At 33.9% G+C, this 18,548-nt stretch overlaps 1 protein-coding gene across 1 annotated transcript in view; it reads left to right on the forward strand.

Annotated features, from left to right (window-relative positions):
• LOC149798889 (von Willebrand factor D and EGF domain-containing protein-like) overlaps positions 1–12,940 on the forward strand; it is a 29,824-nt gene extending 16,884 nt beyond the window's left edge. Inside the window, exons 2-4 of the mRNA XM_089956988.1 lie at positions 5,161–5,414; positions 5,856–5,961; positions 12,662–12,940. Of these exons, the coding sequence (XP_089813114.1) occupies positions 5,161–5,414; positions 5,856–5,961; positions 12,662–12,793 (492 nt within the window). The 3' untranslated portion in view covers positions 12,794–12,940. The remainder of the gene's footprint in view (positions 1–5,160; positions 5,415–5,855; positions 5,962–12,661) is intronic.
• Positions 12,941–18,548: the final 5,608 nt, after the last annotated feature.

The following is an 18,548-nucleotide window of genomic DNA, read 5'->3' on the forward strand; positions in this document are numbered from 1 at the left end:
TAACGATAATTTATTTTGACCACATGTGATTTGATGTTTTTCTAATGATATTTTTATTCCGCAATTATTTGCTGGACTTGACTGAAGTTTTTTAGTCTGACCAGGAGTCAGACGGACACTAACATGATGATATTACATTATAAATATCGTGAGTGATTTAATTACATGCTTTCTACTGGAGCATCAATAATTCTCATTTGTCCGCCAAGACCTTCAAGTAACATTGATTTGTCGCTGCGTATAACAGCGATTTCTCTGTAATTAGGAACAGCTCCAGCGTCTCTATTTACTCGAGCTCGAAAGTGAATATCAACGACAGTTTATCTAGATTAATCAAGATGTTCCAGAGAAAAGCAATAAATCGGATACAGATTTGTAAAATCTAGTTGTGATATTTTGCACACCGGTATCTATATTTTAATCACGTCCCATAAATGTCATTGACCGATGATATGCAGTGCTACATGATCTAATTCAAAAATTAAAATTATATATTCAGATGGTTCTTGATGTCCATTTATCCTCAGTGAAACTTCAGAAACCCCAAGTTTGTCAAATATCATTGGATTTTCTTCTTGCGAGTTTACTCGTTCAGTATTTTGAAAAACAATGAAAATATGCATTGGAACAGAAACGCTTTGCTGAGATGCTATATGCCACATAACTCAACCATTAACGGTACTTTGAACACTGTCTGTAGTTGTTGTTAACCATAATAATAATGATTTACTACCTGAATCCATAACAGGAGGTACTTTTTGTTCTTCGGCTATCGTTGGAGTCAATACACTCATCCACAACGAAAGTATTGTTAGTAACACTTTACCAGCATCAACGCCAACACCTTTACGCAAAATAGCATCATCGTCAGTAGCATTTGTTACAAGTGCAACTGTATGCTTTCCTCCAAAAATAAGTTTTCTAACATTTCTGCCTCATAAGAACAATACTGACAATCGCGTGTAGATTCATCTTTGAGAACTGGCGCATCCATGTCAAATGCTGGATCGGATACACGCTTGAACATTTTATGATAATTGTTATCGTCTAACACGAAGACTACTTCCTGTTATTAAACTGGCCGTTATATTTTTCTTTTTCTGACTGGGGTATATTAGCCAACTCTGCAAGTTTTTGATTTGCAGTTTGATTAATTATTTTACTGATTTTTGCAGGCATAACTTCAGTGCTGGGTAATTTTTCTGGTTGTGGTTTTCTTCGTACTAATCGAACTAATCTTTCTTTGATTGCTAAAAATTCTTTACCAGCAACAGCACCAATAACTTTATCGGAAATAACATCCTTAGCCTTCATTCTTAATTGTTTTGCAATCGTTATTGCTTTTGGAGCTATTCTCTTAAATAAACCCATAACAACATCACCAAGTCCATCTCCGTAAACCGCTTTGTAAGTTGGCAATCGTGAATTTACTACTCTGACCATTACAGGTCCACGTTGTGCATTGTGTATAATCATTTTTAAATTATATGCCGATTAATTAGTTGTTTTTTAGTCGCTGTAATAATCATCTACGATTTCACTAATAAGAGAATGATACATGTTGCGATCCATAACACCGCCTGTACATAATCTTCGACAAATATCAGATACTTCATTAATAATTTCTGGAGAATTATTTCCTGCGCGTTTTCCTCCGATTATAATTTCTAATCGATCAACATCGGCAAGAACACTGTCAGGACAAGTTCCTAGACCATTTCCCCCTGGCGTGGTCCAGTAAAGATTACTTCCTGTGGCGCTAGGAGGTGTGTCATCGCCAGAATCTTTTTTTCCCATTTTTCTGGAGGACTATAAAGTCTTGTGCTTCTAGTTTTTCTCGTCTCATTTTTGCTTTCTCTTCTCGTTCCTCTTCTCATTTTCTTTGATATTCTACACTACGTTTAAAATCGATAAAATTGTCATCACTGGGAATGTTATTACTGTATACAGAATATAAATCCTTAACCCAATCCCTTCTATTTTCCACATAATCTTTTAAATGATCAGGTTCTACAAAGTTTATTGATTCAGCTTTATCTGCAGCAAAACCTATTAACTGGCCGTGGCTTAAATTAATAATTGTTTTAATACTTCCAGGCTTAAACCTCTTCTTAATTTTAGTTAATTCAGGATCTTCTTCTTCTTGCTCAGAAGGTTGTGGTTGTTGTTCTTGGGGAGGTTGTGTTTTGTGTTGTGACCGAGGAATTCGTGACCTGGGCGATTGTTGTTGTCGTTCTGTTTGTTGCAGCGGTGAAAGAAGTTGATTAGAAGGTTCTTGCTGGGGAGGTTGTGGTTGTTGTTGAAGTTGTGACTCTGAATAAAATGTATTTATGTCGTCAAAGTATTTATTATATACTTCATCATTACTTCTAACCTGGGGTTTGTGATAACACATACGATATAACCATTTAAAATACCTATCATTATTTATCTTAACATGCTTAGGTTTTAAAATTTCAGAATTTCGAAAATGACTATTAAATGCAACAGGAGAAAAATCTTCCTCTTCAACGTCTTTAAATTCTTCAATAACACCTTCTTTAAATTAATCAATCCAATATTTTCTTTCCTTACTTCAAGTTTAGTTGTAAGATCTTTTCTTTTACATCGGTTATTTCAGTACGAGCTTTACCAATGCCTTCAAGTATTATTTCCTCCATGGGGGGGGGGGGGAGGTTGAGCAGTAGCTATTTCAGTTGGAAGATCTCTTAACATCTTTTTGTTTGTTTAGTTGTTCTTGCTATATTTTCCTTTTGCTCAGCAGTTTGTTTTACTGCTGAAAGAATTCCATCAGTAGCTTCTGCAAATCTTTCAGTAACCTTTGTAATAGGTTTAAATATTTTTTCTGTACCTTCTACATATTCAGCTTGTGTTCTTGACGTTCTTGAAGTTTTTATCTAAGAGAATCATGAACAGGCAACAACTTTTTGATTGCTTCTAATCTTTCTCTAGCTAATCTAGCTGTGTAAGATTCCGTACCCGGTGTCATTATTGATATAATAATGATTTTACTATAGCAGCAGAGAGGTTGCTACCTCAATTAAACGTTCGGTGGGTAAACAAAACACACATACTTTTTAAAAAAACACGAACGACAAAAAAAAAAAAAAAAAAAAAACCAAATAAACTAACCCAATTAGAGACACTATCGGTAAATTTAGAAACTTCGGTTTAGCGTTATTACGCTTATATTTTTCATTTTCGTAGGAAGCCTTATTTTTCAAAAAATGACGTTTCAGCAAAAGGTCTGTTCAACCTCTCTGCTGGTCTAATTAGTAAGCCATGCCACCCAAACACATTATATAGCACATTATTCCTATCTCAAATTATTAAACGCGTATACCTAAAATATCCAGGTAATTATCTATGTTAAGAAATCAGAGAGGTTCCATTTAATGCTGGCATATAATTTTGTGAATAATGTCAATCATGACGTCTGCTCCTAGAAATTGGCTAATTACTCGGGCTGAAAAATATTTTCCACAACCGACTCCACGTAATCAACAAACAAATCACAGAGTTTAACGGAGAAACGTAAATACAAATAGCACATACCCTGGGTTTATTTTGGTATATTATCATTAATGAAAAAGAGAAGAAAAAAAAATACTTTTACTGAACTTATATAAAATAACTGCTTAACTTATTTTTACCAACTTTGACAAAAAGCACCATCCTGGCATGAAAGACGTAACACTAATGTACTATCAAATATGGATGAAATGACAAAAATTTACAAATCTCGAAACAACTACACATTTAACATACAGTCAGAATGGGAACAATAAAGAACTACTGAAACAAATTATTTTGGCAATATATGCAGTCGATATTATTGCAAGACATTTCAACATAGATTTTGTTATTAACCTGTATTTTGTGGCTCAATGCTTCAGCACTTGTATATTAGATATATCAGTCAGATGTGCTAACTGAGGTCCCCATGTTGCCTGTGTTTTAAACTGAAGCAGAAAATTTAATTATTTGAAACATATAATATCACTCTGATAAAACTAACCCAACATGTAATGCATGGGATTAAATCCATTAAACATCGAATTTTGTATGAAAAAGAAAGGTTTAGATGACCCACAACTTTGTTCTTACCTATCCACGCCATGGAAACAATTTCTTACAGTTAGTATTTAAATTCAAAATGTTCTATGAAAAAGAATAAGTTATAAACAGTGCAGCCTTTATTTATAAATTTAAATATTTATTACGAACATGACATTACAACCTTTTGGATATTGTTTTCATGTTTTGTTGTGAACTTAATCATATATCAATAGCAAAATGAGATTATTTTGCGCGCAATCGAAATGATGTCACACTCAATTTTCTGAAGGTAGATTCACAATGCTTTTTCATAATAACTTAGGAACTACAGTTCTTACAGCCATGTTTCCATGGCAGACGAGTTCTTAGCATGTATTGTTCTGGACAAGATATGATCTATACAATATTTCGAGTCGCATCGAAAACCCAGACTAATATTTATAATGCATTTTACCCACCTAGACATTACAGCTTGTGTTCGTGATTTTGTTGGTACTTTAAACGTAGCTTTAACAGTTTGAGACATCTCACTAAAATGCCTGCAGAGTGACAATTTATAGTGATGTCTAGCACTGGGGCATCACATGTAGCATCATGTTCCACCCAGTCTCGCTATCCTGATACCAGGCCAACCGGTCCTAACACTAACCTCGTAATGCTGAGCGCCAAGCGAGGCAGCTGCTAGTACCATTTGCATAAGTCTTTGGTATGACTCGGCTGGGGTTCCAACCTGCAACGCTTTAAACCACTTACGGCACAGAACACTCTGACCGTACAATTTACTAGCATGTCTTCTTCTATTGACGCAAATAAATAAGCATGATATCGACTGTCTCTCATACATGACTGCTTCGAAGATTACGGATACACGTAAAATATTTTCAGTAAGTGATTCTTGTATCGCTGTGCACAGAAGATATTCTGTTAACGGATGGGCATCGATTTGTTCAGTGGTAGGCACCCATCTGTTAAAAAAAATCTGCACATTTCAATAAATTCTGAAATACAAGTTTACCTCATATTAAAGTTTAAATGCAAAGTTTAATCGTTGAGGTAATGCATTCTGACAGAATGAGGATGATCGTGTTTCTTTACATCTAGATATCAGATGATGTCAAGTTAGCCCAAGTGGCAACACAAACCGCAATGAGCAAGTGTAAAGACTTCGTGACGAAAGATTCTTCATTATTATCTGCAAATTCAACTCAAGAATTCATGCAGGACTTGTTATGCACCGGCGACTGCTCTAACAATGGAAATTGTACCAACGGAACGTGTGTTTGTGACGACGGGTTTACAGGCAGTGACTGTTCTTTAGACTCTTCAACGGCACCTGTTGTAACGAGAATAGTAAGGTATGGATCCGGAATAATGTTAATCAGTGACATGCAAAGAAGAACCTCTAGTTATGAGGTGGCATTAATTTGCTTGTGAATAATATAAAAAGACGTGATAATTTCAGAGTCTATGAGTACCAGAAATGCAAAATTAAGTCATCTTTTCCGAGGGCGAGAGAATTTTGTAAATCTATCGTTATCCAGAATCATCCATTACCTCTTGTACGTGTCCTTAAGCTATGTCTACATTTTAAATTTTGGAATAAATATCATTTCATTTACAATTTCTGTATGTTGAAACGTTAACACATAAGCTAATGCATTATAACACTTTTTATTTTCACAACTTTCATCTTATTTTCTTGGTTCTGAAGTACAAAGTAAATGACCTAACTTGTATGGTCAGAATGATAGTGAGCTCAGACGATAATACAGGGTTCGTTTTAAATATCTTTGCAGCGGAGAGCATTGTGACATACAGAAGGGTCCATGTGATGCAGTTTACATTTCTGGGGCGAATTTCCATGATAGCGAGAACAGCAGCTGCCATTTGCACGAGCTAAAGGTATACACGTCCTAAAGTAATTTGCTTCTTAATCGTATTTAGTAAAAGGTCCTGCGTCGTGTGCAGCAGCACTGCATTTGTATTATTTCGAATCATACAAAGTATCTTGTACAAGATTAAATAAAGTATGTATCGTTTCAAAGATGATTGGACCGTGACAGTAACGGTAATTGTTTTCAATGCTAGTTGATGCGTTATGCTTTACGATGCTCAGAAAAGATGCAAATTCCGAATATCACCGACCCAGCTTTTACCATTCTGCACCATATCCTCTAAGGAAGTGTCTCTATTAGAATTTACTATCCAATTTTGGACATTATCCCTACGCCGACGAGCTCAGAGGACACGTCCGTAAGTTGAAAGAAACAAAATAGCTACAAACTCTTGGTTCCATCACTTTGTTAATTTGCATCATTGCTATGGGAAATGGAATATATGTCTTGACTGCAATTGATACTATATACAATTCTGCTTGAAACAAGTGCTAAAATGTTTTTGCAAAAAGTACAAATGCCCATGCTAATCAGAGTACATTAGTTGTTAAATCTTCATATTTTCAATCCCGACATGCCTGAATACCATTAATCGCTATTGAAAAACACCATTACTTAAACGTGTAAGGTACTTGTAAAATCGTATCATGTGCAGTAAAATTGGTTAATAAAAGACAGCATAGTTTTGTCATTTAGAGACAAAAGTCCCTTGCATAGAGGATGAATATCACTTCACTATTTAGGATCAGAATTGGTAAACAAATGTATTCTCCATTATGAGTAGCCGTGATAGGTTTATCCTCAATCTGCATATATTAGGGGTGGTTACTGAATCGATTATAGTGTTCCGATATATTGAAATATTGATTAATATAATGCCGTATAATAGCGATATATTGCTTTTAGAAGAATGAACGGACATTTGTATCTTTATTTAAATTAATTCTAGTGTTATGTATATTTAATTTTCTTTGTTTGTTGATTTTTCTCCGTGATTATGTTACAAATATCTCTATATTGTAACTGACCTTTTCTAAAATCGAATTAAGGGTATGCTTTACTAGTGGCATTTATTTCGTAAACAACATAATACATTGGTAGCATTTCTCTATGATTATTGATTCAATATTAAGGTCATTATTTTATTAATGGAAGTAAACTTGGATACTGGAGTTGAGGACATTATTTTTTCACTCAGAAATTCATGATCTTGAAGATAACTTAGAATGTTTCAGAAAGGAAATTGAACCATATCATGGCTCTGTTATTTTGTCTTAGCTTTTTATGTTAATGTTGTTTACTTCCTAACTATTCATTCCCACCTTAACATCCGTAACGGAATCAGTCTTATTGTTCTAGTTAGTGTTTGTTTTTGGGTTATTTATTTTAAATTATTTACTGGAATTACAAAGTGCTCATCATTTTTTCGGACTAAATAGTTGTTTTATCTTACTGCGAATTCATTCAAGGACATTTTGAATTATTTCATTGTGAACACTGTTGACACGTTAGCACATTCAAAACCACAGGTACATCAACACTTTCAGCATTATAATTTATTCCGATTACCACTGGAGTTCATATCGAACTCTGTACATTCGGACTTATGATAGGATTGTTAGGACTATTTGGGATTTATTTCATAATAATGTATGTTTTTTCATTTTCAGTTTACATCAATTAAATTCAATTACAATTTTTAATTTTTACTCTAGTGAAATATTGTATTTGTTGATTTTTGCAAAACTTGTTGGTTTTCGCTCTTTTTGTGTTACTAAGTTTAAAACCATAGATTCGCAACACTAAATACCTTGTAAACAATTAAAATTATTGCTAATGAAAAGCAAAAAATCTTATTGATGACAAATAATTGCGTGGATAAAGATTTATCCAGATGTGTAAATAAATAAATAATTTAACTCAAAAGCCACTCTTATTTCCAAGTATGGCTCTCAATATTACTGATATAGTAGAATAAATAGAATACAGCTTAAAGAAAGTAGCACATATTTTATTATACCTTATGTTGTTATTCTTTCGTTGGAATATTGTTTTGTCATATTTTTGGTAAAGCTCAAATCACTAAAGAGGAAGTTGAATTTTATAGTCAGCTTTCCATAAAGCAATCTGATATTTATACAGTTTGTCAAAGTCACTTAGTGATCAATGCCAACAGACTGCTTATTTCATTAACACTGAAGTAATGAGAGCTTCTAAGTGATGAAGATTTACCATTAGGGAATGTTTAATTACCCTCATTCAGAATAGGTCGTGTCAACCGGAAATTACGTCAAATTGAACAGGACGCTAATAATATCTGTAAAGCAAATAACACAGCCGTTCCGCATAACTCTGTCGATGGGGTATAACGCCTTATAGTGAAACTGCCGTGCATTGTTGATGTTGTGAGTTTAACGCCATTTTCAGTACATGGTAATGTATGCATGGCGGCCTGTATAACCTTTGGGGGAAGAACCCAAGATAAACCCGGAAAGAACCTCCGACCCACGGGAAGCTACTGCCAAGATTTGTCATATTCACGCATTGGCCGAGCCCGGGAGTCGAACCCACGCACACAGATGTAAGATGGCCATGATGGATAAAGGCCATCACCTTAGTCTCGGCCACCCGAAGGCAAACGCCTTACAATGAAGTACATTGTACTTCTAGTTTCACTACATAATGAAACAGGATTAATGCAGTCAGAAGACAAAAAAACATGTGCTGAACAGATTTGCAAAATACGGTGTAGAATGACATAGAAACTAGACTTATGACATCAAAGATCTAAGGTTTGCTTTATTAAATGCCAATACAAAAGACACAAAAAGAAACATTATATCGAAAAACCACATGCTTTTCACTATTTACATTGTTTATGTTTAAACATTTTATTAATTTATTTATAAAAATATCAACTTTGCATACTGATAAAGACATAATCATGGTATTCACTTACATTTTCCCTGAATATTCTCCAGTATATAACAATATTAATGAAGATGGAATTTAATTATTAAGCGAGAAGTCATTTACGATGAAAAACCAATATAGAAATTATTATCTTTTCTTATCGGGAGATTTTAATGTTAGAATTAAGAATTTCGAAGATTTTATCTCTGACGATACAATTCATTTTGTGTATGCATGCAATGTTGATTATGATACAGATAAGTTTTCAGTGCAGAGATATTCAAAAGACGATAATGTGTATAACAATTTTGGCTTATCTTTAATAGAAATTTTAATATTCATTTAATAAAAATGGTCAGTTCACATGCATAACCCATATTGGTTGCAGCGTAGTTGACTATATGATATGTGAACTATTTAGGTATATCACCAGCTCTGGGATAGGGACTCGAGATGAATCAACACATTTTCCAGTATATTGTTCAATTAGGCTAACTCAGTATGTGAGAAATGAAGACAACATTTCCCAAACTGTGGATGTTAATGATCATCAAAGATATTGCGATGTAAAGAACATTGATATTGATATACTTGTATCTTACTTAATGGGAATATTTCGTCTTACTGAAGACAATATAAAGTTATTTGTAGGAATGTTTACCACAACCTTTGAAAACATAAAGAATGATCTATTCAGATATCTTGAAGCTGATACTTACTTCTTTCTAGGAATATTAGTTCAGTTATATCAGAACATGGGTTCAATTTTGCAGACCAGAGGTACGGCGGCTAATATGATAACAAAGCAACCATTTTTGGTGGGATAAAGAATGCGATGAGGCGAAATATAATAAAAACTACTGGTTAAGACGCTTTAGATTTTCAAATACTGAAGCTGACCTTAAGATGCATAGAGAGTATACAGCAGCTTTTAAATCAATAATTGCACTCAAGAAAAGATACACTAGAGAATTCCAGAAGAACAAATTAACTCAAGCGAGGAAAAACCCTCGACAATTTTGGCATATTTCGAAACGGGAAAAGCATTATTTTCAGTAAGAAGCAGAATATATCTCCCCCAAAACTGGTACGAATAGTTTAAATCTTTATTAAGAAGCCTGTACGCGAGTTTGATGACTCCGACAATATTGTAAGTAAAGAATTACCTCACTTACAGGTTGATGACTTAAACACTTCAATTACAAATAATGAATTTATGAGAAGTTTACTTAAAATCAAAAACAAAACCCCTGGACCTGATATGATACCTACTCGTTATTATCAGTGCACGAAGGGAACGATGATACCATTCGAAAAAGCTCTATTCAACAAAATATTTGAATCCGGTTATTTTCCAAAACAGTGCGATAAGAGTATTATCTGTCCTGTACATAAATGCGGTGACAAGAGCGATCCAACATCTACAGAGGTATTTCTCTTATTGATGCTCCATGCAAAGTCTTTACGGATATTTTGAATTCACGTATATACACGTGGGCGGAAGACAATAGTGTTTTAGATGAAGCACAGGCAGGCTGTAGGAAAAATACTCCGCATGCGACAATATATTTAATATTCAGGCATTAGTTCAGAAATATATATCCAAAAGAAAAGGTGGATTTTATTGTCTTTTGTAGTTTTTGAAAAAGCATTTTATAAAGTACAGCATGATATATATTATGGTCGTCAATAATACGTAAGGGTATGGATGGTAAAATATTAAACATTTTAATAGATATGTATAGGAATCGAAAAATATGTGTCAGAACACCCAAAGGTTTAACTCTTATTTCGAATGTACATTAGATACAAGGCAAGATTGTGTTTTAAGCCCTATCATGTTTTCCCTTTTTATTAATGACATGATTACACAACTCAAACTCGAATGCAACATTGGTGTATTTATTTCAGAAGATATTGACGACGTTTTTGCAATACTTTACGCTGATGATGTTGCTAATTGCGCCAAGAGAGTGAAGCTACTTCAGAACTAAAACAGTGTTAGAGAACGTTTCTGTGATAAAACTGGTATGATAGTCAATCCCAATATCAGTAAAATCATTGTTTTCAGAAATGGGGGATATCTCAAGCAAAAGGAGGTATGTCTTTTTAAAGAAAGTCGTAATGATTGTGTGCCTTATTACAAGTACATGGTTTTTTCCACCCCAAAGTTGGTTTGGACGAAAGCAAAGCAGATACTAGCAGCTCAGACACAGAAAGCAACTTCAAAGACTTTGAATTATCAAAAACGATTAGGCTGCTTTAGTGTTAAGGATACATTTAACATTTGTGATTCGGTATTAAACCAATTGCTTGCTACGGGTCAGAAATTTGGGGATATGAATTTAGTAGAGTTATTGACATTGTGCAATACAATATTTGCAAACAGTATTTAGGTGTACCTACTCTGTCCCTCGTATTTTTTCATTGCTTTAAAGGTCGCAAGAATGTCTTCAATTCGATGATACCTTCACCAATGTTATTTAATGTTGAAACGATTAGATGAAACTAACCGTGTCACCTTGGCTACCAAATTCAAAGATATACTATTTTGTTTCGGTTTTGGGTATGTTTGGCTAATCAAGATGTTCGAGACGAAAAACAATTTTCGCACTATATTTTTGCAAAGAATTAAGGATTCAACACTACAAAACTGGCAAAGTGATATTAACAACTTAAACAAATGTAGGCATTATATCATTATTAAACCGAATTATAACCGGCAAAAGACCTCTCATGTGGATTATCGTATTATCTCAGAAAATTACTTGCTAAGTTTAGATGTTCAGCGCATACGCTAGAAATAGAGACAGGTTGGCATAGCAGGATTGAGAGAAATAATGGGTACTATGAGCTATGCCATGAAATGAACCGGATCGATGTATCTTTTTATATATCTATTAAACATTTCCAATAGTTTTGTAGCTTAACCTGAAAACATTAGAATTGTCAAGATTTCAACTTTCCCTGCTGAATGTACGAAATAATCTCATCAGGTGGCTACTAACTAGGTACCAGTGTACTATTTGATTATAAAATAAGCAAAATAAATTAATAAGATGTCACGTGGCTCCCGTGGAGATAAATAAAATTATGTCTTCAATGAAGTTAACCGGATCGATGTATCTTTTGTTTTATATATCTGTTAAACATTTTCAATAGTTCTGTAGCTTAAAGTTCATTTTCAGTGAACCTTTAACGACATCTATTAAATTTCAACTGACTGCTAAATTTATTTCATTAAGGTAATTCACTTTTACTGCGAAGATATACACTAGAGTCTAGACTCACGTGTCTGAATTCGAAGTTCACAACAGTCACGATGAGCATTACAATTTTGCAGATCTAAAATAATTTACAACCCTTCAGAAAATATTATGACAATTAGTAAAAGAAATTACGAAAACTAAAATGTTATCTGGAAACTATTTGATTATAATTTAAAAGACTTTTAAATTCATAAATTTATAAACAAATTAAATTCACTGACACAAACAATACTTTATTGATTTACCAAATATTTTGTTACATGATCTTGTATGGTTACGAAATAAATACAGATCCTGATCTGCCGTTGCATAACGTTCCTGCAGATCATTGTTTATGTCATTTGTTCTACTGATTGCTCCTAACAAACTGAACATTCCCAGACCTGTCGGCGCATTGTGCGACGGGTGATCTAGCTATATTTAGTTTGCATTTGGACTGTATACGCAAACATATGCGGAAATCTCTTTAAAACTTATCAATTCTCAGCACAAGTTTTTTAAATTTTAATTTCTCGTGTGTTACAGTTTTACAACGGGTCATTTGTAGGGACCGGATATGATTACTACACAAACGTTGATTACATAACTTCAACCAATGTTGGATGCTTCCTGCCGTCAAGGATTTTTATAGGTAAGAAATCCTCTAAAACTAGTTAAAAATTTTTTCAGTCTAGAATCATACAATTTATTAGCCCTGAAAAAAGTGCATGCTAATTTAGACATCTTAATGGTGCAATTTATATTAACAACCTATCTTATGAAGTCCAAAACAATTGACCATTGTCCAATTTTGGAACAGTCGGCAAATATGTTCAATGTCTATTAAATTTTCTGTATATTCATTTACAATGTATTGCTATTTATATACAGCAGACACCGGTCAGACTATTTTCACTTCTTTATGTTTAACTGACGAAGTCTGATAAATAGTAAATGACACTTCGTTCAAATATAAAATCTTCAGAAACTGTAAGAGGATATTTTTCGTAACATATTAGACTATTCCTTTCAATTTCCAACATTTGTATAAGGTTGTACAAACTCTTATGTTTATTTGATACTTAAATTTCAATACTCTCTCTCTCTCTCTGTCTATATATATATATATATATATATATATATATATATATATATATATATATATATATATATATATATATATATATATATATATATATATATATTTATGGTCACCGTATGATCTTTAGAAACGTCGATTGTTGCCTATTCATTCTCCGTAACTAATGACGGTATGACGTACAGTCAAAATAAGACTGTCGTTATCTACGATTCTTCATGTCTGAATTGTGGAGCCAATGCTACATGTACAATACAAGTAAGTAATATGCAACCAGTTGTAAGTATTTCTTAAGTCATTAAGGAGAATGCATATTTTATTAAAAGGTGTTACTTTTTCATCTTTGCATGGAATACAAGAGTACATAACCTAACATATAACGGCATAATATAAGTAACCTGATGCTCGATTAACACTTTAGCTGCAAATATATTTCAATTTAAAGTAATTTCATTTAAATATTTTCTACAAAACAAATAATTAGTTAAATCTTCTTCATAATGAAAAATGAGTATGTATGAAATAGTTAGCTGTGAATTTCGTCATCTGATTGGGGTTGTGGGTGTGACTTTTCATATCTAATCAACGAGGAATAACTTCCTCCTAACACAGGGAAAATCTTCAAACGAAAATTTAAAAATACAAACTTTTAAAATCCTACGTGTTTCACAGATATGTACAGATCTTAAGATTAGAGCAATTTTTCCACCGAATCAATACTTTGCGTAAAATGTACTTTGGAACATATATACATTTATATGACTCGTGTATACCAATGAAACTGATTTAACTCAAGAGCTGGAACTTGAAGGATGGACGACGACAATTTATATATCCAGTTATTTGTCAGTCGGTAGTCAATCAATCAATTATTCAACCACCCGGTGCTTTATTCATGCTTGGGATAATTTTCTGACATAATGTGCAGAACAACGGTCCTCCAAAAGTTCCGGAAGAATTATCCATCATAATCACGTTTGTTCTTATCCCCAGGATTTATTATCCATTTTTTTCTTTAGATAAACGAATAGTAGGCGTTTACAGAAGTCGCACTGATAATTACTTGAGTTACCTCAACTTTTTGTAATTAACGGGTAATAACGCTTAAATTTTATCCTCCAGCCGCTGTCATGTCTGATAGCCGGAAATTGCTACTCTGCAAATCAGACGAAACTTGAAGATTCTATTTTCACGTGTGATCCAGAGGTGAGCAATACTGATTGGACTCGTCGAGGAACGATCATTTTACCTTGAACGGAACCTCTGCATGCCGCCAAGACAGATATGATTCGATATGGTACGCGATTGTAGCAGTCCCAATACGGAAACAGGATTGTACCCATTTTTCATAATATCTGTACCAAAAGATTCTCGTATTAAAACTTGATAGACACATTTCATTTATATAAATTGTACCCACCAGCATACAACTAAACTGTACCCGGCAAACATGCTTAGTACGGTACACAAAGCTGCACATTCTAATTAGTTTCGTTATTACCGTTATATACTTTCTTACAAATCAAGTGCAGCTGTAAACTGCACGTATACAGATCTGTCGTCACATATAGCTCCCAGAGATCTGGTTCTGTACAGTTTGGTAGGAATAATCAGTAGAACAAACAACATAGATCCTGATATGCCTGCTCATTATGTGACGCCAGATCAGGGTCTATATTGCTTGCAGTTGGACTCGACATATGAACGAGCATGAAAAGTTGTTTTTGCATAAGAAAATCGATGAGAGTGAATGAAAATTTAATTTATAGTCTGTGGAGGGTAAAATCAATTTATAATATATATATTTAATTCTTGCTGTCTGATTTGGATTTAGTTTTACTAAAATATCCATTGATAAATGTATGTTGCTTACAAAATCCCGGTAAGACCTAAAGGTGTCAAAATTTGACAAGACCTTTTTATGTTATGACTTGGTCTGCGGGACCTGAATTTTAAATATAACTTTAAGAAGTTTGAAGTCGATTAATGAAAATTCGATAAACAAAATTGACACAATCAAGTCGTAAATAAATTTTTCGGCATCGGATGGTTTCCTCCCGCCCCTCACTTACTTTAAGCGCATTATATGATATCCACTCTCTTATAACATTACTATATCATGCAGAAGAAATATAGCGGAAAGTTTAGACGAGAAATATCTGATTATATAGCCTTTAGATATTTGGAATATCTCAGCGGGAATTGTTTCATAGGTCTGTTTACACTAAGACATATTTTCCTCTTCACAAATAATAACTGACGATCTGCTTACCTTGTAGCTGATTTGAATAAATTCCTGTCCAAGTACAAATTATATCTGCGTACATTCTAAAGCACATTACTTGGAACTGGTTTTAAAATGATGGCTGTATGAAAGTGGTATCTTTTATACTGCAAACCACTAAGAATCGCTGTTAGATGTAGTATTTTTGGGTGATGCTGAGACACAAAACCTACAAAATCTCACCTTTAATGATTTAATAACGAAGACATGCATGTGATAAATAAATGTGGTGCATGTATAGTACTGAAGAACCATTTGAAACTTGGTAAGCAAAAACAGACCATGTCATTCATAACGCTATTTCTTGCTGTAAACAAATGTAGGGGACCTGCTTATGACCAAGCGAGGGGATGCATTAAAAAATGAGTAAATGACTGAGGTTTGCAGATCATCTAAAGGTGAAATTTACCGGTGTCCTTAATACTGGTAAATGGCACAAACAGTGGTAAACTTCACACCTAGAAATTATGTTATTTACTAGTTGTACAAAACATTCAGTTTTCGTAATGTGCGTTATGGACCGAGTAAATGTCACAAGCGTCCATAAAATGGCACAGATTACATTGATGAAAATGCAAGAAACCCTAAAGTCGAACGTTTTAAAAATTACTGTCCTTTGCAGCTGGGAGGAAGAAATATTTGTTGTTGGTCCTTTTGTTGAAGACTTTTAATTACTTTCAGAGTGACATATGCAATTTTAAAAAATCAAAATGAAATCAAAGAAAACCTTAATTTCAGGAGATTCTGATGGTTTCAGTGACGAGCAGAAATAATTCCACCATAATATGGATAAAAAAACAAGAAAATTCTTATAAAATCTTCGCAGAGGAACTGATATGAAGACAAACCCCATACAAGCAAACAAACAATTTTTATCTAAAACAATATGACATTTACTGTTGAAGCTTCACGTGCTTAACAGTAACTAACACAATTTGTGACATTTGCTATTGCAGGAAATGCCAAAACAACAATAAATGTCACACATTATTTCATTTATTGGCAATACAGCTTTCAGAGTCACCGGTAAATTAACATTGTGACATTTACAGGCAACCTTTGCATGCCATGTCACCGATAAGTGTCGCTTGTTTCATTCCGGCGTTTGTGACATATACAGACGCTGCAAAAGGCTTGTAAACAATTTTATTTTAACACCACCTATGAGTTATTAAAGAACGAGCTTTTACAACTTTTATTCAAGATGTCGTATCTGCACTAAAACATCTGATGTGAATGTAAATGATACGAATTCAATTTATATTAAAATGTAGGATTGTGTTCTGGGATGTATTTTCAGCGTTGCGATCAGAATGAAAGTAATAATAAAAAAGATACATGACTTTCCATGTTAAAAGTAACGTCATTCATAAAATAAACAATTAAACATTTTTGTAACTATTTAATTGGACTGTGACCAATAATACTTTTAGGAAGATTAAATGCTGCACAAGTCTTAATGTTTGGTAGACGAGTAGTATAATTGTATAACTAAATGATTACAAATGTACTGAGATCCATCCCAGATAGATTCTGAGCTTTCTCCATGTGAATTTGAGGAGTGAACTGTGTTTGGAGACTATTGTGGTGTATAAGCGAAAGACAAAAATAGTAAGGTTTTCTTATAGTGGGTATATTTGAATCTTGTCAAAATCTATTTTAATATTGTGACAGAAAAGGCGCCAATTACACTTTAAGCTAAAATACACCAAAGAAAGACTGCCATTTCTGAAAATGTAAATGGGTACGATGATTGCAAATTTGGACTGCCTCACCTGCAAAATCAAATCGTTTAGAGATCAGTTGTGCATCAGAAAATGAAGAATGTGTCTCACTTACCATACGCACCCGCTTTGAACACACTATTTTTGTTGGGAATTGGATTGCTGGCGGTTTTTTCCCCTTATATTTAATAGATCTAAATATAAGATAAAAGGTGAAATTGTGTCTATATTTTTTACATTCTTGTATTTTTTCCTAATAAGAGTCCTCTCAAGGGAGGTCACTCCAAACCAGACACCTAATTAGGAAGAGAACCAACCGAGTATGTCTGAAAAATTATAATGAAATTGAGTTATTTCTCTTGATGTAAAACTCGGTCTCTCCTCTTCAGACGCAAACTAGAAATGATAACATCCCGCCCCAAATTTGAAATTGTTAATAGTTTTACCAGTCTCATGAGGAAAGTTTACAAAAGAAAGATCTTTTAGATTGTAGCTATGAAAGCATCTGAAAACTGTAAATCAATGAATACGAATTATGTGATACAAGTACACATGGGAAATTTACGTTAGAATGGAAATCCTTGACAGCTAACATAGGTACACACCCACCCACCCTCACGGACGTGCGCAAACACGGCCGCACGCACGCGCGCGCAGATATACACACACGCACGCACACATATGTATCACTAGCCAAGAGATACAAACCAAACCTGCATGTTCATCTTACATAGCAATTGATATCTGTTCCGAATGAGTAAAATATAATCAAATACAAACATAACAATTGGGAAATGATACAAGTAACAACAATGACATGAAGAAAATGTGAATTCAGAATTTGTCATTGAAATAATACTACATATATCAAAACATTTTCATTGCTTACATATGAAGAAAAGATAATGAATTCAATAGTTTCTTTTTAACACCGCTCCGGTGGCCTAGTGGTTAGAGCGTCCGCCTCGGATGCGGGAGGTAGTGGGTTCGATCCTCGGCCGAGTCATACCAAGGACTTACAAAAATGGTACTAACAGGTGCCTTGCATGGCGCTCAGCATTAAGAGGTTAGTGTTAGGACTGGTCGGCCTGGTGTAAGGATAATGCGATTGGGTGGGCCATCATGCTACATGTCTGCGGCGTGATGTCCCAGTGCAGACATCGTAGCGATATGACTGAAAAATTGTTAAAGCTACGTTAAAAATCAAAATCACACACACACACACACAGTTTCCTTTTAGAGTTGATCTAAACTTACAATATTGACTTCAGTCCTTAACAATCTCATACTACGAAATTGAAACTTGTAATTTTTTATAGTAGTTCC

This window comes from Sinohyriopsis cumingii, chromosome 5, assembly GCF_028554795.1.
Source record: "Sinohyriopsis cumingii isolate HCF-2022 chromosome 5, ASM2855479v2, whole genome shotgun sequence".
Lineage (NCBI taxonomy): Eukaryota > Metazoa > Mollusca > Bivalvia > Unionida > Unionidae > Sinohyriopsis > Sinohyriopsis cumingii.